This window comes from Castor canadensis, chromosome 4 (genome assembly GCF_047511655.1).
Source record: "Castor canadensis chromosome 4, mCasCan1.hap1v2, whole genome shotgun sequence".
In the NCBI taxonomy this organism is placed as follows: domain Eukaryota; kingdom Metazoa; phylum Chordata; class Mammalia; order Rodentia; family Castoridae; genus Castor; species Castor canadensis.
Window position 1 is genome coordinate 22613710 of NC_133389.1, and position 25195 is coordinate 22638904.

The 25195-nt window shown below is 35.3% G+C and overlaps 1 protein-coding gene across 9 annotated transcripts; it reads right to left on the bottom strand.

Moving 5' to 3' along the window:
• Window positions 1-5745: 5745 nt before the first annotated feature.
• On the bottom strand, window positions 5746-24391 carry Poli (DNA polymerase iota). Of its 9 annotated transcripts, none has more exons than XM_074069804.1 (11): window positions 24275-24332; window positions 23304-23381; window positions 22819-22941; window positions 20481-20645; window positions 17865-18017; window positions 16212-16448; window positions 14423-14601; window positions 13541-13632; window positions 10956-11086; window positions 9438-9643; window positions 5746-6798 (listed from the first exon to the last, which is right to left on the bottom strand). In XM_074069804.1, the coding sequence occupies exons 3-11, from the start codon at window positions 22853-22855 to the stop codon at window positions 5977-5979; spliced, it is 2022 nt and encodes a 673-aa protein (XP_073925905.1). In that variant the 5' UTR covers window positions 22856-22941; window positions 23304-23381; window positions 24275-24332; the 3' UTR covers window positions 5746-5976. The 9 variants fall into 9 exon arrangements, with proteins under 9 accessions (XP_073925905.1, XP_073925907.1, XP_020029700.2 ...); XM_074069806.1 differs by having other exon boundaries at window positions 23304-23360; window positions 24275-24315; XM_020174111.2 differs by lacking the exon at window positions 23304-23381 and having other exon boundaries at window positions 24275-24391.
• Window positions 24392-25195: the final 804 nt, after the last annotated feature.

Here is a 25195-nt window from a genome sequence, read left to right on the forward strand (position 1 = left end):
GTTCCATGATTAGACCCAATTCTGCTCTTTGTAGTTGCTCTAATGCACAGTTCACAAATCTGGGTAACACTGAAATATCCTTCTTTTCCTGTCACCCTCTTTATTTACAAAGAAATAATTCTTTTTAGCAGCTGAACAACTTTCTCAAGTCTGCTTCCTACCTAAAGAAAGCTAGAGGTCCAGAGACATTTTTACAGCTTGAGCTTTTAGTTCAGGCACTTGGGTTTGTTTTTTGTTTTTCCCTTTAGATGCTTGGGAATAGAACCCAGAGCTTCACTCATGCTAGGAAGCACACTAAGCTATGTCCACAGCCCTACTGTTATGTTTCCGCTATGCCACTCCCTATGGCCCACTATAGACCCAAGAGCCACATGTGCAATTGTTATCAGCATACTTAGATGTTGACTGTTACTTTTTATTTTTTTGGCAGTACTGAACTGAAGGCCTTGGCAAGTACTCCACCAACTTGAGCCATGCCTCCAGTCCTACTGTTACTTTTGGATCAGACTTCTGGAGGACCACACCCTTAAGCTTTGTCTACTCCAGAAAGTCTACTCAGCACCATTTTAACCCTCTCACATGTCTTAACAAAGTATCTTATAGTCACAGCCTTGAGTTGAAATGCTTGTCTTTGAGACTTTTGTTGAAAAAGCTGAAGACAACATTTACTTTCCTGCAACATTTACATTACCTTGACAGGCTCTTTATTTTAGAAGAAGAAGAAGAAGAAGAAGGGGGAGGAGGAGGAGGAGGAGGAGGAGAAGGAGGAGGAACTCCAATAATGCTTTAATCCTATAATCCTACGCACTTAAATGCCACCAGGTGGCACTCTCTATATTTTGCCTGGAGAAAACCTAGCCCCAAACCAAACATTAGGTACATTTTCTGTTTTCTAGGGACCCACAGGATGCTGTTTTATCAAATGCTTCCTTATAGCTTCTTAAAGCAGTTTCCACACCATTATTCCACTCTTCACTGAGTTTTCTCAGCTATGTCTTGCCCCAAAACGTCCAATACCACATTGTGTTGTGCAGCTCTATGCTTCTAGGTAGCAGATTTTCTGGCAGTTACCTATTACTGAATGACTCAAAACAACCATTTTTTTGTGACTCAAAAAGATATTTGTTTCATTATAAATTGTTTTTTCAATATTGATATTAACTGACAAAACTGCTGTTTTATGCATAAAGTTAATAGGTTTCACAATCATTGATTATTTCACTATTTTGCTTTGCATTTAAAATTTAAACTGATGAACTAAGAAGGTCATAATATTTTATCGGGTAGCATTTACAATGCTTATTTATATAAGGAAATGAATATTTAGATGTTAATGTGCATTACATTTTAGGTATGATAGAAACTTACATGACCACATAATTTTACGCACAATTTCGTGGGATGCCACAATGGGTAGGTATTTGATTATTCAACATTCAAAGCCAAACACTAAACTTGGCTGAACATCTTAGTAAACATATGGATACTGGAAGGATATGCCTCCAAATTCTTTTCACCACTACTAGGGTGTTTAAAGACACTGAACTAGAACATATAGTCTAGCTAAACCTAAAGAAATATTCTACTATTAACATCTCAATTTTTTCTACCTCAGTTGATATTTATCCACCAAGTTTGGTTTAAGTAAATCAGCTTGTGCTGAATTTTATTACAATCTAAGTTTATAATTTGAAACAAAAAGAAATTACTACAAAACAACTACTTTTTTAGTAACTTCCTTACATAGACATGCAAATAGTTTATACATATATGTGTTTATAACATGGAAACAAATAATTTTCATAGAGTCTGTATGCTGGACATTTAGCCTCCATTCTATTCCTTCTAATCCTGGATTTTCTGATAACTTTATGTTTCATTTCTTGACTTGTATAGTTATATAGTTCTTGCTTGTATTTACTTATATTCATTTACATTTGTGAACATTTCTGTATATAGATTCCACCAAAGTTTAGGGTTGTTTGGTTTTGTTTTGGAGAGACTGGGGTTTTGAACTCAGGCCTTCCCGCTTGCAAAGCATGTTATTATTCTGCTTGAGCCACACCTTGAGTCCATTTGCTCTGGTTATTTGGGAGATGAGGGCTAGCAAACTATTTGCCTTCGCTGGCCTCAAACTGCAATCTTCCATAGCTCAGCCCCCCCAAGTAGCTAGGATTAACAGGCATGAGCTGCTGGAACCCAGCTCAAAGAAGTTCTTTTTTTAACATTGAAAATAATCCAGATTTGATGAAAAACATAAATCTGAAGATTCAGGGAAGACCTAAATTCCAAGCATGATTTAAAAAAATAAAAAAGAAAAACTATAGCTAGACATCTAATAAAAACTGCAGCTCTCCAAAAAGATAAACAGTCCCAAGAGGTCAGTCCTAAATCCGTAGTTCTAAAGACATGACTCAAAGTAAAAATAATTGTATTTAGAAAGAATATCTGAAATGAAAGAAAAAAAAAAAAAGCACCTCTCCCAAGATAAACATTTGGTCAAGTCTAAACACTGATTATATAAAATACTCATCATATCCAATTTGGAGATTAAATAACTAGAGGACTTTGATTAGAATTACGTATTTCGACATTGATCTTTATCTTGTTTGGAAAGAGGGTAGAGATGTTTATCATTTTTATATATCTAGCCATGTTAAATTTTAAAGGGTAATCAAAAGTACATGTAATAGAATGTTCAAATCAGTAGAGGAAAAACACATAATAAATGGAAAACTAAAGAAAAGTCACAAGTGGTACACGGTAATAAATTTAGGTTTATAAAGACTTAAAATACTGAAACTGTCAGGACTAGAATATAAAATAAGTACTTGAGTTTTTGGAAATTAGAAATGGACTGACAACAGACATTGAATATTAAAAAGAATCAGGTGAAACCAGGGATGGTGGCACACATCTGTCAGCTGCTAGACAGACAGAAGCAGGAGGACTGAGTTTGAGGCCAACCCAGGTAAAGGTATCTGTTAAGACTCTGTCTCTAATAAGGGGGAGAGGGGCAGAGGGCATAGCTAAAGTGGCAGAACACTTGCCTAGCAAGCACAAGCAAGCAAGCATCCCCAGAACTTAAAAATCAAATGAAAAATATTGGTCAGGCACACTGACTCACAGTAATCCCAGATACTTGAGAGGCAAAGGGAGGAGGACTAAGGCCCAAGGCCAGCCTGGGCAAAAACCTGAGACCCTATTTGAAAAATAACTAAAGCAAAAAGGGTTGGGAGTGTGGCTCAAGTGGTAGACTTTGCCTATAGCAAGTGAGAGGCCCTGAGTTCAACCCCAGTTCCACCAAAAGAGAAAAATATTTAAAATGGTATTATTGAAGTTAAAACCATCACTAAAATTTTATATAGCAGGAAAGATGCTGCCGAGAACAAATTAGTGAATAGAAAGACAGAGCTGACAAAATTATCCAAGATGCAGCAGGGAAACAATAGGATGAAAAACATGGGAAATCAGGAGACACTGAACGATAAAGTCTATCAATTGTGCATCTGAGTCCTAGAAGACAGAAAAATCAGCATTTTAAGAGCTAGTGGCTGAGAATTCTACAGAAGATGAACTGCAAGATATATGAAGACATCATATACCAATATTAAAGAACTCACAGTACCAAACATTACAGTAAATCTGCAGAACACCAAACAGAAATAATCTTAAAAGGAGAAATAAAAGATAAAAGCTGATTCTGTGAATTGAAATTTTCTGAAAAAGTTATATCTATGTTAAAGATTCTGCAGACTGACCTTTGCTGACTAGAACATCCTTATTGTGAAGAACCTAAATTATCACGGGTTATCTCAGGCCTTTTAATAGGCAAATCACCTTATCTTTAACGTTAGTATCTGACCAAACATTCTCATGACTAACAGATCAACTTCTTGGGAATGTAATGCTAATTCAGCATACCACTAGCCTCCACTAACCTTAAAGCTAAGCACTATAACATCTGAAGCCTACAGGTGTCCTCAGTTTTGCTATGGCCTGCCTATATGATGCTCCCACTACTGTAATGGGAAAACGTATTGTTTTACGATTTTCCTGTCTTCTGTGGCTATAAAAGTTCATGTAACCTTTTTCCATGTTGGACCATGTCTCTCAAGGTGGCTTGAATCAATGTTCCCAGGCATGCTACTGATCTTTAGCTCAAAATAAACTTATTTTCTTATTTCCTTTAAAGCACAATCGTTATTCATTGACAATTCTGAAACCCAAAGATTTGAAAAGACTAATTTAAGCCTAAAAATTATAGAACCCCTTGCATTCTTATATTATCTTCTCTCTACACTGGCCCAGTCCAGTTTTTATTTCCTAACTTCTCTTAATCATTTTTTTTCCTTAAAACCTTTCTAGCTAGCCAAGTAAGTTTCTGAAATAATTACAAGAATTATTATTGGGTTTTTTTGTTTTGCTTTTGCAGAGATAGGAATCAAACCCAGAGCCTAATACATTAGGCACTTTACCTCCAAGCTATATTCCCAGCCCAAGAAAAAAAAATGTTAAATGATTTACAAAAAGTGAAATACTTCTTTTATGAGCTTGATTACCTTACTAGAATACTACATGTAAAAAAAAACACTGTTGTCCTTAATCCATAGCACTGGTTACATGATGAACAATTTCTGATGCTTTTGGCTCAAGTTGATTTTGATCATCCCAAAATAACTATCAAAATTTCTCAGTGATTAGGGAATTTTCAAATTATAAGGAATCTAAAACTTAGTTAAAACTCCTGACCTAAAAGACAATATTTTAAGGTATTCTTTATTCTCATTTGTGTACTTTGCATTTAAAATCTTTTCCTTGGACTGTATCCGTAAAAATTACAAATTTGAAAACAGGACTTCTCAGTGCTGAGGGATATTTAGTATATCCTAGAAACATTTTATTCTACAAATTATAAAACGTCCTCAACCTTATATCCAATTTTTAATCTGTCAGGCAAAGGAAAAGGCAGTAACAATAAAAGAGAACACCTACCGATTTAGTAAAAGGCATATTTTTTGTTATGACATGCTAAATCTCATGTCCAAATGTAGGGAATGCAAAAGCAAAAAAGAAATCTAATCCCTTGCTTTTATATCCTACAAAGTGGCTACAAGAAAATGTCCTTCCATTACTTGTATTTTTACAGCCCTGTCACCTGGCATTTCTGATGTTCACCTTTCCCTTTACTGTATTTGTACCACTCCCTCTACAATATATACACTCCTCCTACCCCAAATCCCCACCTTGGCATTGTAACACCATTCATTCAATTTTTATTGCATGCTTTCTGTGTGCTGGGCATTGTGGTAGGTTCTCAGTGTATGAAAAAAACGTTTATATTGCTTTGCTATTTTCAAAGCCAACTTATTAGCAGCTGGGTATGGTGATACATACCTATAATCCCAGCACTCAGGGGACTGAAGAAGGAGGATTATGAGCTTGAGGTCAGCCTGGGCTACATGACACACTGTTTCAATTAAAAGGCGGGAGGGAGACAATTTACTAATTCATGCATGGTACCATGGTATTTTAACTAAAGTATTTTACATTTTTTAATGGGTTAGCTAGCCATAAGGATTTCCTATTTGGCTAATCCCTAATAAACTCAATTTCTTGAGACATTCCATATTATTCAGAAAAAAACTTCTTTACTATATTTAGCATAGCAATGATTTGATGAGCATGTATTTTTACACCCAGGCATATACATACTACCCCCAATTTATGGGAAATGTACTAGTATTCACCAAGATAATCTTTTTATTGGAAAGCAATATAAAATAGCTGTAGAATAAGAGGAACATGTATTTTTTACATTATTGCTTGTTATATTTTTATTCTTTATGCCAGAACTTACTTCCTGCAAGCGTACTTGCTTTATCTAGAACACTTTACACTGGATTTCTGCATTACTGTTCGTGTTCAGGAAGAGCCTGTTGAACTGCTGCTCTGAGAACAATGGCTGTCCCAAGCTTATTCATGTATATGCCGTGTGGAATCTGACCCAGGTCTCTTCCACTCCGCCAACAGTTCTTTCTGGACTTCTTCTGGTAATTCATAGAAAACTTGAGGATCGATATCAGAGGGAAACCTAATTTTTTCATCAGCAGAAACTTGCTCTTCATTTTCTGTAAGTCCTTCTTGCTGAGAAACTGTTGCTGTTGTTTGCTTATGGCTATCTGTAGTGCGGTTTTTGGAGAAAAGTTGCTCACTCTGTAAGTTTGGAAACGAACGGAAGACAGACAAAGCAGGGTTGACACTGGAAAAGTGGAACCCTTGAGACTCTTTAGGCCCTTGACCCATTCGCTCATCTTTCAGTCGATTGTCTATGTAATAGGAATAATCCTTTTGGCCAGGTGGATAACCAGAACTACCACTATTCAAGCCTGATGTTCCTGGTCTACAAAGAGGCACAGAAGATACCTGCCTGCTACTGGACAGATTATCTTTAGGATTTAATGGAGTATCTTGCATTTGTTTTGTAGAAAAAAAAGAGAATACTCCTCTGGAAGCATGCAGTGGACAACTCAAACCTCCTTTCCCTTGAAATTTTTCTTTAAAATGTCCAGAAAGGATTTCTTCTTGAATATCAGCTGGAAGCTGCTTAAAGGCTTCTTGGTCAACACCCTCAGGAAGTGAATGGAGTGGGAATTCATTACTGTCTTTTTCTTCATAAAAATTTGTATCTAGTGGAAACTCCCCAGTCTTTGTACTTTCAATTCTTCCACTTGGTAGAAAATCCCAGTTTGTTTCTTTGTCTTTGGGAACATCTTCCATATGAGTGTCTTTCATTTTCTAGAACAAAGACAACACAGTAATTTAGTTACCTTCTGCTGAAGTGTACCTTTACCTACTATCTGAAAAAGTACTTTCAACCTTCAATCCTTTGTAGCCAGCTCCAAACAACTGGAGATGACTACTTTATCACAATTAGCCACACTAATGATTATCCTTATTGCTATTCCAGGAGGAGGTTCCTTCCCAGATAGCCTTGAACCAGAGGCAAGTAAGCATTCAGTGACCTGGAGAGGATTTCAACAATCACATACTCAAACATCCAATTCTGTCAATTAAAGAACAGTAGCCTAATAAAAGTGATGCACCTAAATGTTTAAAAAAAACACACACACACACTCATAAAGCACTCCAAAAGCTGATTTTCCAAAAATTTTTGTCAAGTGTAGCATTTAACAGAAAGAAAAAAATATATACTTTTAAGATATAACACTATTATACATTTACATAAAAAAATTTAAAAACAATTTTAATTCCAATTTCCATAGGTTTTCTGTAGTTTTGAACTTTCTCTTCTAGTTTTAGGCACCATCAAAATGTACACATGCATGTAGTGCATGCTTTTGATCCCAGCTGCCTGGGAGGTAGAAAGAGGAGGACTGTTACAGGCAAGCCCAGTCAAAAAAATCAGCAAGACTCTGTCTCAAAAACAAGCCAGAAATGGTGTCACACACCTGTAACCCAACTACTCAGGAGACATCACAGTCCAAAGTCAACCGGGGCAAAAACACAAGAGCCTATCTAGAAAAATAATCCTCAGCAAAAAGGACTGAAGGCATAACTCAAGTGAAATAGCACTTACCTAGAAAACATGAGAGCTTTATAAAAAAAAGGAAAAAAAAGACAAATACAGTTTCAGTAAACTATATAATAACTTCAAGAATGTAAAATGAAGCTGGACATGGTGGTACAGGCCTGTAATCCCAGCACTCAGGAGACTGAAAGGCAAGAAGATAGAGAGTTCCATCCCAATGTGGGCTACATAAAGAGTTCCAGGCCAGGTTGGACTATAATATAGTGATATCCTGCCTCAAAACAAAACAAATTAAAAGGAACTGAAGAATTTCAAATCACTGCATTAACTGAGCACCTACTCAGTGCCAGATACACAAAGGTACTTTCACTTGCATTTACTTCTCTAATGCCACTATAATTAAAGACCCTTAATTCACACTCTACAGATTAATTAAAATGCAAGAAGTAAATACCATATTAACTTTTCATTAATAAATGGAATAAAAGGGGTCTCACAAAATAAAGTCATTTAAAGGGACCATTAATTCACTATTTTCATAATACTATTCTATTCTGGTTTTTTCTTTGAAGGTACTAGGGTTTGAACTCAGGGTTTTGCACCTGCTAGACAGTTGCTCTATCACTTGAGACATACATTCAACCCTACTTGCTCTGGTTATTTCAGAGACAGGGTCCTGCTTTTTGTACAGACTGGCCTGGACCACAATCCTCCTATTTTACACTTTCTACTGTTGCTGGGATGACTGGCATATGCCACCATGTGCAGTTTTTTCCACTGAGATGGGGTCTCGCAAACCTTTTTGCCCAGAATCACAATCCTCCAGCTCTCAGCCTGCTGCACAGCTTAGGATGACAGGTGTGGGCCACCATGCCCAGCTACTGGTTGAGATGGAGTCTGTGTAGTTTTTGACTGGGCTGGACTCAAACTGTGATGCACCAATCTCAGCCTCTCAAAGTAGCTAAGATTAAAGGTGTGAGTCACTGGTGCCTAGCTCTTCTCACTTTAACCTTAAGTAGGAATGAAAATGTTACTAAAATTATACTGACTGATAAAATTTTTTTTTAAAAGTGTTTTAAATTAAGATTTAGGTATTAACAACTTAAAAAAGATTTTCTTAAAATACCCAGTATTTACTAAAACAGGCTTATATTTTAGTCATTTCAAAATGTGACTGGTCCCTGCCTTCTAATAGCACACTGCTAAATTTTTAAAACTGTAAAATCAGTAGCAAATTCCATCAGTATTGATATCAGAATTTAATACAATTTCAAATCTAAGCGAATTTAAATACTTTTAAAAATTATAGAGAGGGTGCTGGTAAGCTTATATATAAATTGATAGACAAAAATATTTCATTTCCAGTTTCTGGGAACGTTTTCATATTTATATGCAGATCTATCACATTCCCATATTATTCTCACATTAGGAAATGTGTTAACAGGGAAGCTCCATAATGGTTTTCTTTTTTGCAGCACTGGTTTGAACTCAGGGCCTACACCTTGAGCCACTCCACCAGCCCTTTTTTTTTAAAATGGCTTTTTTTGAGATAGCATGTCACAAACTATTTGCCCAGGCTGGCTTTGAACCATGATCCTACTGATCTCTGCCTCCTGAGTAGCTAGGATTACAGGTGTGAGCCACTGGCACCCAAAAATGGTTTTCTCTTTTACCCAGTGATGCTTGTGTTTTCTTCTTAGAGCACAACATATTTAAGGCCAGCAACCATAATATGATAGGCACTATAAACATGTAATCATCCAAACAATTATCATCTAAAGGAATCTCTCAATAACGTCACTTAAACACAAATGTAGATCTGTCATTTAACTACAAAAATCCAATGAGTGTAGCCATAAAACTGAACAATAAGGAGCGTACTTACAAAGCTGCGCTTGCCAGAATGTGAAGTTGTTGACAACGATGGTGATAAATAATAATCAATAGGCCCTTTCTTAGCAGTGTTTTGTTTTTTTAGGTTGCAGAAGCACACACTTAAGAGAGTAAGGTGAAATGGCATCTTCACATTCACCATATTTCGAAAAAGTTTCATAAGTATATCAACCATGGGAGTTACCACATCATAATTTCCTAAATAAAATGTTTAAGAAGACAATATCTAAATATATCATAATTAAGAGCCCGATATCATTTATACTGGTGAGAATAAGAAATTAGATCTAGAAGTTAATCTAGATTTTGTAAAAAAAAAAGATATGAACTATTTGGGAAGAGGTGAGGACTTTGGGGGCAGGAGAAGCAGGAACAAGAGAGGGTAGGTAATGGGGGGATAAATACAATCAAAGTGTTATCTGTATGTATGAAAATGCCACAGTGAAGCCTATTATTTTGTACAATTAACATATGATGACTAATCTTGATTGTCAGTTGGATTGAGAGGCATCTATGAGATTAGTAAAGCACACCCTTGAGTGTGTCTGTGAATGCATTTCCAATTAATTAAGAGGATTAATTAACACCCACCCTGAATGTGGGCAGCACCATCCCATAGGCTGAGGGCCTGGATGGAATAAAAGAGAAAGGAGAAAGAGTAAAATGCAGGCATTCTCTCAATCTCTCTCCCTCTCTCCCTCCCTTCCCCTCCCTTGCTTCTGTGATCTGCTTTTCTATGCCAGCCCTCCCTACCAACATGAACTGAAACCTCTGAAACAATGAGTCAAAAATCAATCTTTCCTCCTCAATCTTTCTTTTGCTCAGGTATTTTGTCACAGTAACAAAAAACTAATACATGCTAAGGTTTTATTTTTAAACAAAGAATTAAATCCTAAATTGACATCTTTGGGACATGGTAACATTATTTTCAAAACTTATACTACATAATTATAGTTTTGTTCCCTTTCAACTTGAAAAACATTCTTTTTTGGGGGGGTTGTGAAACTGGGGTTTGAACTCAGGGCTTCATGCTTGCTAGGCAGGCGCTCAACTGCTTGAGCCACACCTCCATCTCTGTTTATTTTTAAGATAGGGTCTCACTTTTGTCCAGGCCATCCTGGAATGAGAATCCTCCTATTTTACATTTCCCGCCATCACTGGGATGACAAGTGGCTGCCACCAATGCCCAGCTTTTCTCTGTTCAGAAGGGGTCTTGTAAACTTTTTTGCCAACGAAACCCCCAATCTCAGCATCCCAAATAGCTAAGATTACAGGCATGAGCCACTGGACCCCAGTATTGGGAGACATTCTTAAGTAAGTCTTTACATTTATTATCTATTTAAAAACAAAAGACCAGCATGATGGCACACACCTTGAGCCCAGCACTCAGAGGCAAGAGGACTTTGAGTTCGGGGCCAACCTGAACTATGTTAACAAGACTCTGCCATTCAAAGTTTGCTTTTTTAAGAGTTCAATCTGTTTAATAAATTCGTAGAAAACTAGTCCATACCTGTCCCTAACTTCTGAATTACATGGGATGGAACAGGGCACTGACGACTCTCACGACTATAGTGCTTCTCAGATGAATACCGACGGATTGCTAATCTTATTGTATGGGGCTTCCTTCCATCTTGGCACACTCTAAAAATAAATGGAAATAAGAGGGGAAAAAAGTATTAAATATTCTCAAGTAGTATAAAACACCTCATTTATTTAAAGGTGACAGATTGAACAACTATAATGATTATACATGCAGTAGATAATTAAATGGTAAGCAATAAGGGTTGCAGAATATACAAATAAATATCTCAAAAAGTCTATGCACTAAAGCTCTGAAATTTTACATGTAAAAGACTCACAGTCCTCACTTAGAATTGACTGCTATCAGAAGTAAAAATGTAATCCTAACAAGCTGTTTCATAATCTAAGCTAAAACATAAAAGCAACATATTAAAACCAATAAGAAATATGACAAAGCCAGGAAGTGAAAAGTTATAATATACACACATAAATTATATAAATTATAAGATATATGGTATATATAACTTTTTGGCAGAACTTGAGTTTGAACTCAAGACCTTGCACAGCAGCCGCCAGCCCAATATTAATATTAATATGTTACTACATATTAAAGCAATACTTTTAATGATCAATTAGTTACTACTTTTAGGAAGATACGCAAATGTGCACATATCTTAAACAGAGTTAAATCTAAATGGTTTTGGCTTTGGTGTTAAAATAGAAGTTTTTATGATAACGAAAATTCACTTAAAAAATAGAAAATTTAATTACTAGAAAAATAAATGCAATTAAAGTATATCATTTTCCTTTTTGTTTGTATAGCAATGTATATAAGATCAAATCACAAATATAAAATGCAAATATTACATATTTTAAACATACTCAAAATGAAGATTCTGAATTAGAAAAATTAGTTTTGTAGCAATTTTTTTCTCTCTCTTAATGCTTTGTCACAAATCCTCCCAACTAGGATATTAAAATGTGTTAAGTGATCCCTGTAAACATATCATTACTTTAAATATCTTCTAGTTAAGCCTGTTCTTTTAAATAATTACACAATTAAAAGAGTGTAATCTGCAAATTAACACAATTAGAAAAAGGTTAAATCTTAAGTAATTTTAAACTAGTGCCTAGCATATGGATTAAAAATTACATAGTTTTACATTTCTTTCACAACTACAGAATTAAACATCATAAACTCTTACACACACACATACACAGAAATGTAATTTTTGTTTTTTAACCACACACTTAGATGCTGTTATACCTTTTTCACTGACATAAGGTGCTGTAGTGTGGAACAGGAGACTGGCAAACAGAGAGATGGATAGATGTTTAATACATGGTATCTCACAGGTTCAGAACACCTAGTCTCACTTCTGGGTTGATTCCTCAAATAAAAGAACCTACAAAACTTATACTTTCAATAGTTTCTTTACATGTAGTACTGTTTCTCATGGGCAGACATTTCAGAGTACTCTAATATCTCTCTGAGGCTGAGCAGATGACCCAGTTTCACCAGCACACTCCCCAGCACATCCTGAGTCATACTGCTGGCACTGGGTCATACTGGCAACCTCAGCTGCATGCAACGAGTTGCAGGGCTCTTCTCCAGACATGAAAGGCAAGTTGCATATAACAGCAAAATTGTAGGAAAGAGCGTCATCAGTTTTCTGAGACTTAGAATGATCCCCAAACTGTTCTTAGTTTAGATACTGTTAGCCTTCCTAGAATCATTACAGAAGCACACCTATTCTGTTAGACCTTTTACACTCCAATTTGAGGAATTTCTAACAAAAAGAAAAAGTAATGCAAGGAAAAAAGATTAATACTTTTCTACACAGTAATAAGAAGTACATGTATGATAGCTGCTAAGGAACAACAGAAAACTAAATTTCTTGTTCAGTTTACATTATGCTACTTGTATATTCATAATCCCAGTTGACACACTTCATGTCAACTGACAGGTCAAGATCCCTGCACACATTTGCAATCACTTACACATATTCTTTTGCTATTCCTCCCTTTGACTCCATCTTCTTCTACACAGTCTGAAGCAAAGAAGATATAAGGTTTTTCCTGCTTCCTCCATCATCGTTGCTTTAATAACCTTCTATTCTCAACCATAACAAATTAATATAAATGTCTTCATATAAGGAATTTTTGAATACGACAGAATTATTCCTATTATCCTTTTCCTCTTACTAAAAAGCAAGTAACTATTAAGTTAAAGCAAAGGTTTTGTAATTGCCATAGAGAAAAATTAAACCTTTCTTCTTACTTAAGGACCAGAATAAACCTAAGAGTATTAGAGATATCCATAAAACCAATTTAGTAACTACCTGTAGTTCAAGGGTCACAATATAACCACCATGTTTTTTAAATTAAGACTAATGGAAGTATATATTACTATCATTATAATAGTTTACAATACAGAGAAATCCAATGATACATTATTTATACTAGATAAAATTGTTTAGTTTCCAATTAATCTGTAAGATCCAAGACAGAACATGGAGCAGTTTTTTCCATTTAGTGCATATGGATGACTTGGCAAAATGGATTGCAAATCACCTGTTCAAAAGGCTCGCAAGAAGTTCTTCAATCTTCTTTTTAGCTTCAACTTCTGATGAACATTTTTTAAATGAATCTTCTTCACTAAAGGACTACAAAAGAATTATAAATAGGGATTAAATGTAAACAGATAAATATATTCAATTATCAGTATACATGTCAAATAAATGTTCAACAATTCTTTACCAACTTATGTACTATACTTAGTTTGAAACATTTACTTCACTTTTAGATTTAACTCTTTTTGTCTGAAAGTTATTGTACTTCACTAGAAGTGCACTATTAAGTCAAGAAAATTGTTAAAGCTGTAGTACCAACTTCAAGCTTTACTGTACGACTACAGCAAGGCTTTTAATCCTTAGCACTTCAATCTGCTAAGGAATTTTGGATGTTATTTAACCTTTCTAAATTATAGTCCTGTCATCTTTAAGAGGAAGAAAAGGAAGCAAAGAAAGGAAGGAGGAAGGAATGAATAAACAATAGTACTGGCTACCTGACAGGTCTGTTGTAAAGAGTAACACTTAGTACAGTCCTTTTAACACAGGGGGAAGAAAATCAACATTAACTGGGTGACTACAACTTTCCCATCTGAACTATTCTGAAAAGATTTCTAAAATATTAAAACATTTTGCCTCCTATGTACATTATGGGTTACTAAAATTAAGTTGTAGTCAATCAAAATGGCTTATTTGAGATTTAGAAATATTAATGTTTACATTTCAATTTAAAAATATTAATATTATATACTAAATTAGCCTTCTCATAGGAAAGGAATCATGTACTAACTGAAAAACTACAATGGTAAGAACATTTGAGAGAAATCTTTCTTTCAAATACTATTATGACCAGTACTTAATTAAAATAAATATCATGGTCATGTACCTGAGGTGGTCCTGAAGGTGTGACAGGAGAGTTATCCTCTCCAAAACTGAGCTTCTGGATACGTTGAGCGACTAAAATTCCTAATTCCTTTTCTAATATTTTGGATGAAAAGATTTGGAGATCATGTACACTGTTGATTCCCAAAACTTCAAGACGTTTGGCAGTTTTATAGCCAATACCTAACCAAAAGAAATGCATAATGTTACAACGGCTTTACTCCTTAAAATAAAGCTAACTAAAATATTAAACATGTCCATCATATATTAAGTTACACAATTACTATCTTGCTAAGTTCAAATTCCATTGCAAATTGGGTTATTTTTCTTCCTATCGGGGCTCTTGAGTTACACAGACCTCTCACAAGCTCTCACAGCATACAGTGTAATAAATATAGACAGCAAACTCTGTCTTGATAAAATGACATTTTTATCACCTGTCAGTTAGTAGTATAAACAAAAAGACTCTCACTACAGCAATTAAAATTGTCAACCTGGTTTCTACACACACCACCAAACATTTATCCACAAGTCATATCTAGCTATAGCGACCACCCAGAATACAACTAAGAACAAACAAGGAAACAAAGTCTTCATACTAAAAAAGTTTTTATCTTAAACTCAGTCAGTCATATTTAATTCACAAGATACTGAGGGTATTTAGTATATTTTTATTACTTTCATTAAAAAAAAATAGTAGAGTACTTCTACAGTTATCTAGTTTCCTTGCACCAGAAAAGCAGAAAATTAGAAGGAACAGGTGTATAAAGGGAATTACTAAAGTGGGGTCACATATTTTTACAGCAGAAATAAAAGAAGACTGCCAATTGGCAGCGAGGGAAAAAGAAAAAGCCAGTAAAAACAAGATGCCATACTCAAAAAATAAATTCAAGTAAGAGTCCTCAACTTACTACAATCTGACATTGCTCTTTAGAACACAGACCGTCCCCACAAACTTCAAAATTATACTTATACTACACTGAGGAAGGCAAGGCAGGATATAATATATTGTAAGATCACAGAAATGTTGATTAAAAATAGGAAGTTATATTTCACTTTCACAAAATTCTTTTATTACATCTCATTCACCAACAATGCTATAAAAATAAAATATGACATATTCATTGACAATTATCTATTAAAATACAGGTACTAAATCTTCAAAGATACAAATTTGCTCCATGAACTGAATAGGTCAGTGAACTCAAGGAAATCAATTTCTTCTCTTTAAAATGAGGAACTTGGCCTAGTGAAGGTCCATTGAGCCGATATTATATATATCTAACCCCCAAAAAGAATTAGTGAAGGATGAACTCCCTTCTCTAGCTGCAATGCACATGTAAGACTATGAACCAGGGACTAGAAATAAAGGACCATGTGTTTACAGGTTATGATTTTCTTTTATTTTGGTGGGACAGGAGTTTGAACTCAGGTAATCGCGCTTCCAAAGCAGATGCTCTACCACTTGAGCCACATCTCGTCCGTTTTGCTTCAGTTATTTTGGAGATGGGGGTCTTGTGAACTATTTGCCTGGGCTGGCCTCCTGATATCAGCCTCCCAAATAGCTGGGATTACAAGCATGACCCACTGGTGCCCAACTCCAGGTTATAAATTTCATGATCAGATGTAGAAAAAGTACTTTCACTATTTCCTCATAGACAGCTGTTCCAGAAAACATGATAGTTGGTCTTATGTTTTCTCCAAGAGTCAAGTACATACCTATAGGAATTAATAATTTTTAAGATTAAAGAAATGCAATAAAGCCAACACCTCTTCAAATATATTTGTCTTACCAGGCATTTCCTTTATGTGGTTCAAACTATGAATGAGATCTTGACAACTCTCAGGTAATAAGACTGTTTGCTGATTTGGTTTAAAGATACCAGAAACTAATTTTGCCAATAGTTTATTAGAAGCCACTCCAGCACAGCCAGTGAGCCCCAACCGATTATACATGGCTTCCCGCATCTCTGCTGCAATCTGAGACCCAGCAAGCAGTCTGATGTGCATGACATCATGGAGGTTTACAGCTATAAAAACAGAAAATGTTGTTAACAGTCATAACAAAAAACAATTTTAATCTTCTTTTTTACAAATGAGTTTTTAAAAGGCACAGGGCTTTGTTTATATCCAAACCCTCCTACTACATTCAGTACCCTGCTATGCATAACTTATTTCTTTAGTTTTCATAAGATACTATAAAGTAATCAAATACCACAAATGAATTCCAAGGGTCTGCAATAATGAATGCATATGGGGCTTAATGATTAACAGATTATGAAAACTGATCTCATAAAAAATTCCTACTGACATTAATAAAACTTTTATTCACATTTACCTGTAAATAAGCATGTAAGTTTTATATAATAAGAAAGCTAACATTATAGCATTGAAGACCTAAATTTAAACCTTATGCAAAATATGTGTGCTGCTGGAAATGGTTCTGGCCTATTTAAGAGATTTTTTTATGGGGACTAACAGAGTCCTCAAATGGTAGTGTGCCTGCCTAGCAAGGATGAGGCCCTGAATTCAAACCCCAGTACCACCAAAAAAAAAAGGGAAATAAAAAAAAAAAAAAAGAGATCGTTTATGAAATTGTAGGGAAATTATACAGAAACAAATTTTCTTTGGTGTTAAACAGTATTAGACTTATATGGGGTCATTTTCATCCGTAGGACTCAGGCTAGAAGGATTTAGAAATGAAGTGTCATGATGTCTGCAAACTACTACCAAAAGGCTCACCAATCAAATCACCCTTTCCACAATGAAAGCAAGACAACATAAATGTCACTGGTTTATCTACAAGAAAGGATATAAAGGGTGTTCACTGTATAAGCCTATTGGTTGAAAAAAATTAATAAATTCTTGTATGGAAGAGGAAAATTTAATGAGTTAGACATTCTCTATTTGTACAGTGATATGTAGTAACTGATAAAATGTGAGTTAGAAATTCACACTTGCTGTAAAAATTATGTAGAAATATATTTGGTAGCTTATTGCTACTTTGCCCTGTGACAAGACAGGTACAAAAGACGTAGGAAAGCTTCATGTCTCCAAGAAACAGTAGCTTTATCCCTTCTGTGAAAAATGTTTCTAGAGACTGATTACTAGCCTTCAAATAGTGCGATCAAAGGGAATACATCCTACGGCTTAGGACCAACAGGATCAAGTAACACTTTTACAAAAGCAGAGTCATTTGTTTTATATATGCTATGATACAGGATTCACTGAGTCACTAGATACCTGAATTAGATATCTTGGTTAAATACTAATGAGCACTTATACCAGCTTATTTACAAATGCAAATATGAAATAGCAAGTCATTTTAGTTATCTTCAATTACTGTCTAAATACGACTATACCTCCAAAAATGTTATAAATCTTTAGAATGATACTGTGAAGTCAGGGAACATTAAGACAAGGGGAATGAATAAGAAGTCACTCACACTGATTATTGTACACATGACCTGACACAGCCACTGCAGAAATTTCATCACTTTGAAGCTGCTGTAGTCTCTTCTCAACCATTTCTGTTAGATCCACAAAATTTTCATCAAATCCAAGTCTCTCAACAATTGGACTAAATTCTTCCAACAATTCTAAATTGAAATAATATTGGAGCATAGCTGTAACTGAAGTTATAACTAGAACAGATCTATCTACTTAATGCTTAAAAATCATCAAATACATTGCTAAATTATATACATATGTGTATATATATATACATATGTTCCCCACATTTCCCCACAGTTCCATAATTAGTTTTATTTTTTTCTGTGCCACATTTTAAGTGGGGGAGTACTTTTCAACAAACCAAGCCCCCCAAAATAACATTCCTAGGACAGTTACTCATAGCAATATATTTAGCTCAATCTTCTATACCTATTAATTTCTTTATCTGTAGTACATTATAATTTTGAAGCAGATGTCAAAGAATAAATTATAGTCTGCTTAGGAAAGTAAAAACAAAAACTCTAGCTGTATTTTTAGCTATATATTTTAAACGAGTTAAATTAGACAAAACTAAGTAACATTTAAAATTTCTACTTATTATTGAGTCACTCAGAGAAGTCAACTGATTTTCAAAATATACTACAATACAGTACTTTCATTAGCCATTCCCTAGCATATTCCGTAAGAGCAGAATGGTATTCAAATGTCTAGCACCTAGCACAGTAGCTATGTATACTAAACTCAACTGAACCAAGACTTCAAATACATTCTTATACAACCGAATACTGATTCTGACAGATTAGAATCAAGACTAACAACTCTGAAATCACTTAAGATTTTCCCTTGCTTCTGAATCACCTTCCACTGATACCAGCTGGATGATAGGAAACACAGCAGTTCCTCAGTGTTTTCAAGGGACTGGTTCCAGGAACCCCCATAGAAACCAACACCTGCAGATACTCAAGTGTTTTATATAAAATGATATAGTACTTGTATATATCTTAGGCATACCCTCACATATAAATTACTCATTCATAGTATCATATACAACATAAATAGTTGTAATACTGTATTGTCCAGGGAATAATGACATGAAAAATTTTGGCTCAATTTCAGAACAAAGCAATTTTTTGAAAAAATTTTCATTCTGCAGTTACTTGAACCCATGGATGTAGATACAGGTGAACTGCATGTCTCTTAGCATATGAAAAATGCATAAGTTCTTAAGGTTCTATAAAGACTCAGAAATAATAGGACTAAGTTGTTCCATACAGATCACTCTTACAAAAAAACTAAAAAGAACATTCTGCTTTATTAATGCAAACACTGATAACAACAGGAAAAGAATAAAGACAACAATGTGACCTGGTGAACACCAAAAAGACTCAGAAAATAAAAGGACTAAGTTGTTCCACACAGATCACTCCTACAAAAAAACTAAAAAGAACATTCTGCTTTATTAATGCAAGCACTGCACAAAACTGGTGAATCACTAATAGTGGTTATACTGTATTACCAGGTAGTGGAGACAAATCCCTTAACTATGCCAATTGCTAAAAGTAACTTCATAAATAAGATGCCTTTATTCAACATATAATTATGTAAGGCCCAAGAAAGCAATGACTAGCAGTGATACCAAGTTGCAGAATAATATATATATTACATATATATAATATATATATATATATATATATATATATATAGTATATACAAAGATGGATGGAGATAGATAGATATACAGACAGATAGACATAGACGTATACAGTGCTGGGGCCTCACACATACTAGGCAAACACTCTACCACTGAGTTATATCCCAGCTCTTATCTTTGATTTCAGTAAGTGCTTCTTGATTGTTTTTTTAAAAAGTTTGTAGTAATTTATGCTTCTACTTTTTCTCACATTTTTATTTATTAAAAAGTATCATGGATATAAAATGTCTTACTAATTCAAATTAACTTAGCCACCAATGAATTTGAGCATTTTTTCCCTGTAATTGTTAGACGCTACACTTGTTCTTTGTTGGTAACTGCTGGTTCTTATCCTTGGTCAATTTTTATTAGGCTTTTTTTTTTTTTCTCTAACATAGTTTTTTCTGAATTGTATAGCCCAGGAGGGCCTCAAACACTAAGATTCAACCCCAAACCTTGGCATAGAGAGTTTAGCTACAGTGTAAATATCTAAGAAAAGATGAATGCACCCATTAACAGTTCTTAAGAAATCAGGTTTTAATTATGCTAACCAAACACTACAGAAGCCTCTCCCAACTATCATTACGGGATAAGTAAACAACATGTTTCTTCAAAATTTATTTAAAATATTTGCTTTCCTTTTTGGTAATGTTTTTCCATTTTCTCACCTTTAAGCTTCATTTTACATTTTTGTAAACACTAGCCTTTACAAAATTCAAATTACTTCCAACTATACATTTTCTTTTAACATTATTAATAACATAGAAAATCACCTTATATAATTTTTAAAGTGGACAAGATCCAAAGTAAAAAGCTATTAGGAAAACAGAACTTGGTTTATTCATTTTATTAGGATTTATGTAGTGAAGGCACCTTACATAAAAATTAATGCTAAAAATATATTGCATATTATTTGTACCTGTAACCTTATAAGACATTTCTCTGTAACGGGTCAAGTCTTCTCCATTAACTAACACCAACTGTGGACACTTTTCTTTTGCATTCCTGATATTCATAAGTTTCTTAACTCCAAGTTCCCTAGCTTCATAGTTGCAAGTAACCACCAAGTTTTTCTGCTGAACACCTATAAAAAAATAAATATTCTATGAGAAAATTAAGCAGGATTGATTAGACATTTTAAAATATAATTTACTAAGCCATATTATAATTATTTAAGGTGTAATGCAATGGGTTTTGATAAGAATAAAAAGGTGTCTTGTTTAAAAAAACATGGCCCCTAAAATTCTACAAAAAAAAAGTATTAGGATTTTGAGTTATTGCCTATTTATGAATTAAGATTCCAACGTTATTTTCCCACATCCTACTTATGATCTTTAGTTGTTCTCTTTGGAGAAGGAAGTTGTTATTACCTAAGACAATAATGAATAATAATAGAAATTACATGTTAGAATGTGAATCAATTTTCACATACAAAAGGCAAACTGTGTAATTCTCAAATTTAACAAAAATTGCCATAAATCAAAATATCCTATGAAATTTTCAGTGATAAGAAATAAAATTCTCCTAGGATTTTTTTTCAGGCAAAATGAAAACCTATTAATCTATATTGCTATGTATAACTCTAGTGCATGCTTTATCAAAAAATAAGGCAGATGAAAATAACTGAGTACAATTAAATACTGGCTGCCATTAGAAAAATTCATTTATCTCTGAGTAAACTGACACTGAATATAAGCAATGTTGTACATGCCAAGCCACAGCAGTTTTTAGGGCTCTCCTCCCATAAGTATCCTAATTATTGAACTGCTCTTTAAAAATATGCATATGACTTGATAGGAGACATTTTGAGCTCCCTATCAAAAACAAATACATTTTGACCATCTACAGACTGTAAAAAATTCTTGTTTACTGGAGACACAGACTGCTAAAATTACTTGCTTTTCTTTTTTTACACAAGTTGCCTATTTGATGGCACTGTAAAATGTTCATCTAAAATATATAAAATGCAAGTATCAGTAAAAGTTATGACCATATTTTTTAATTTTTGATATTATAAACAAGACAAAGAAACATTATTTGCAGGTAGTTTTTTCATATATATACATCAGATTATGCCCAAAAGTATAATTATTGAGACAAAGGTAGTAACTTAATATTCATCAGGGTACTATATAAAAAAATCAGACTGGTAAATTCCTTAACTAAAGAATCTTTTAATGCGTATGAACTCCCAAATGTACATCACAGCCTGAGCTGGTCATATATTTATTGAGTATAAATGAGACTATTGCTTTCTCCAAGAAACTCAGCTTTCGCATTCCTCACATCATGATCATTAATTGTATTTCTTAATCACACAATACCTTTTATTAAGCATTATTACAGAACATCTTATGTAACAATGCTAATTAGAAATGCTTTCAGGAGAAAAAATTTAAGTACCCTAATCCTAAAATCCTTGACACCCTATGGAAAATTTAAAAATCCTAGCCCCACCTTGGCATACCAAAGATTAGTCATCCCTTTGTTTTTCAATAAATCAATAAGACTGGATTGAGATATACTGAACCAAATAAGGAACAAGAGGGTACTAGCAAGAAAACCAAAATTGTTCTCTATGCTTACACATAAGGATGCTTCTTGCATGCATATGAGAAGTCTCTGCTTTCTCAATTTAAGGTATGACAATAAAAACATTAAAGCATACTAGAATACTAAAAAATAAATCCTCAATGCAAAATTTCTTCTTGCCCATTTAAAAAGATGCTTGTGTTGTTATGAAAAGTTTTTCTTATTATTTAGGGTTCTGTTTAAAATCCAACTGTTTGGTTAAACATTTTAATTCAAGAATTAAAAAGGGAAGGATAGATGAAAACTTCCACTAAACTGTAACAAAATGACGAAGTTATTTTTGAGATTCTAGACAATCTGAAACACTAGTGCTGGACTTTCAAGGCCAGCCTGTGTTATACAGAAAGTTGAAGAAGCCAACCTCAAAAAAACAAAAATTTCAAACATTGAGAAAAAAAGAAACCTGCCTAGAGAATTAAGCTACTATCTAACATAGAAAATTAAAAGCTTATTCTGTTCATTTGCTCAGTTAGCTATACTAAGCTCAGATTCATGGTTTATAAAATGAGGCTATGAGCATTACACTTGGTAGTGAAGCAAAGAATGAGAATACCTTACAAACAGCTTCTAAAGTCTTTAATATGGCTAAGAAATCAGAACAAAAGGGGATGCATGATTAGCTAATTCTCTCATACAACAAAAATATTATCAATGTACAAAATTACCTAAAGGTTTGCCCTTTAATTCTGGATTTGAGATCATTTCTACTTGTGCATAAAAGCAATCCAAATCCACGTGTACTATGACTCTGGATGAACTTCGTGTTGGTACCAGTTGATTGTGAACTGCTGCACAATATACAAAGAAATACAAACATATTCAGGTTGCTTATCATTCTTGAGCAACTAACAGTTTTTTAAAATATTTTATCTGGGAACGAATGCAGGATGGTTTTGAAGTTCTTTTCAGGGTTTTATGTACTAAATGTCAAACATTTAGATGTGCCAATGCATTCAAAATTACAAAGACAGGGAATTCCATCAACAGTAGGGTCTTTCATTCCTGTTTACTTAATTAGCATGTCTTTGTGGGCTGCGTTTCTGTCGGCATAGTGACTTGAGAGAAAAAAATCTTTTTGTTTTTGGTGGTACTGGGGTTTGAACTCAGGGCTTCGAGCTTGCGGGGCAAGGGTCTACCACTTCTGCCTTACCTCCAGCCAGACGGAGAAAATTCGTGATCCATTCTGGAGGGAGCAAAAGCTAACACTCTGAATTTAAAATTGTAGTAACTTCAAAAAAGGCATAAAAGTTGAAACAATGATTTCCAACCTCTATGAAATACTGTAAGTGACCTGTCCCTACATTTAAATAATCTAAAATACAAACTAGCAAGACAATCCCTGAGTTCCAGTGAACTATATTTAGCTCCCCCATGAAAGCAGGATTGGCTAAACAAGCCAAGTCCCCAGTGCCTAGAGAACAGCAAACTACCGATATTCACTGAATTGAAAGACTGAGCATTTCCTAACTTTTAAGAAACTCGGGCTGAGGATGTAGCCCATCAATGGAGCCCGTTTAGCAACACGTAGGCCCGTGGTTCAATCCCCAGCATCAACTAATTTTTAAAAACTAATTGATGTATGTCATGGATGGGGAAGGACATGGCAGGCTATCCCTGCTTTTAGTTAAAAATAAGGCAGACCAAACACAACGTAGTCTGGATCCTAGGACAGAAAAAACACACCAGCGGGAAAATTGGCAGTCTGAATATCGTGTCATTCAATCAATAGTGAGTCAATTTTAATTTCTTAAACTTTGACACATGTGCCAAGGTCGGAGCCATCCCTCCCTACCCACGACAGGCCGCGGTCAGGTCTCAATCTCTGTTCCGCCAGCGACTAGGTCCTCACATGCAGCTTTCCTAAGGCAGGTTTTGGGATGCCCGCCCCACCTCACCCCACCGGGTGCACATGAAGGTACAGATGCACCCCCTGGTAGGACACAAGCGCCCCTTCCTACTCCAAGGGGTGAAGAGGCCATCCCTCTCAAGTCGCAAGCTGCGACAAACACACTCTTCCATCTGGGCCGGGAAGACGAGCGCCCGCCTCGCCCCGCCTCGCCTCGCCCCAACCTTCTCATTTACACCCAGGGAGGTCGCCGGGCTCCCCAGGCGCCCGCGCACCCTGCGAGCAGCCCGCCGCCTCCGCGTCCGCCAGCTCCATGGCCCGAGCCCGTTTCTCTGCCCCGTCGTGGCGCCGAAGCCTCAGGCCCCGCCCCCAGCTTCTCCCGGCAGCACAGCTTCCGGTCGCTTCCGCCTAGTCTCCTAGGAAACCGCGGACCGACCCCTCCCTCCCGCTCGGGTCCCCACGCCTGCGCCGAACAGTGTGCTTCCGGGAGTGACGCGCAGGCCTGAGTATGATGCGGTCCCACGTGCTGTAGCTTCCTCTCCGCACGCACGCCCCCGCCTTGGGTTTTATCTTTGTTCTGCTCTCTCGACCAACTGTTAACGAAATTGCTAGTCCCTAGACCTGAGCGTTTTGTGGTGATGGGACCAGAAAGAGTGTAAATTACGGTAAAAGCAAGGTGGCCATGTAAACCAATGTGATTAACAAGTATGTTAAGGTTTGTTGAAGTTTGTTTTACACAGAGACTGCGATACGTTGGGCCCCAGAATTGTTCGTATCAAAACTAAATAGGATTTTGATACGTGAGCTTTAGGTAGAGTCAGATAAAATCTTCATTCCAGATTCCGCATCTTGCTGTTATTTGGAGATATTTACATAAATATATATCCTGAGTGTCTAGAGATTAAATAAATGGATAGAAGCTAATATACACTTTAATATTCCAATATAGATAATGTGCACCTGGTGCATAGGTGCTCAGTAAGTGTGCTCTTTGCTCTGACAGAATGCTGTTTGTACTTCTTCCAGTAGAGGAAATTTCTCTCTTGATCTTGGCTCAGTAGAACATTGTGATTGCAGAGAGATGGAATGTTGCGAGTCAAGAGACAAAATTATCTTAGACTGTCTTAGGTCCTTTAGAAAAACAGCCATTTACGTTTAACCTTTGTATCTGACCCAACATTCTTCTGTTAGGTAAA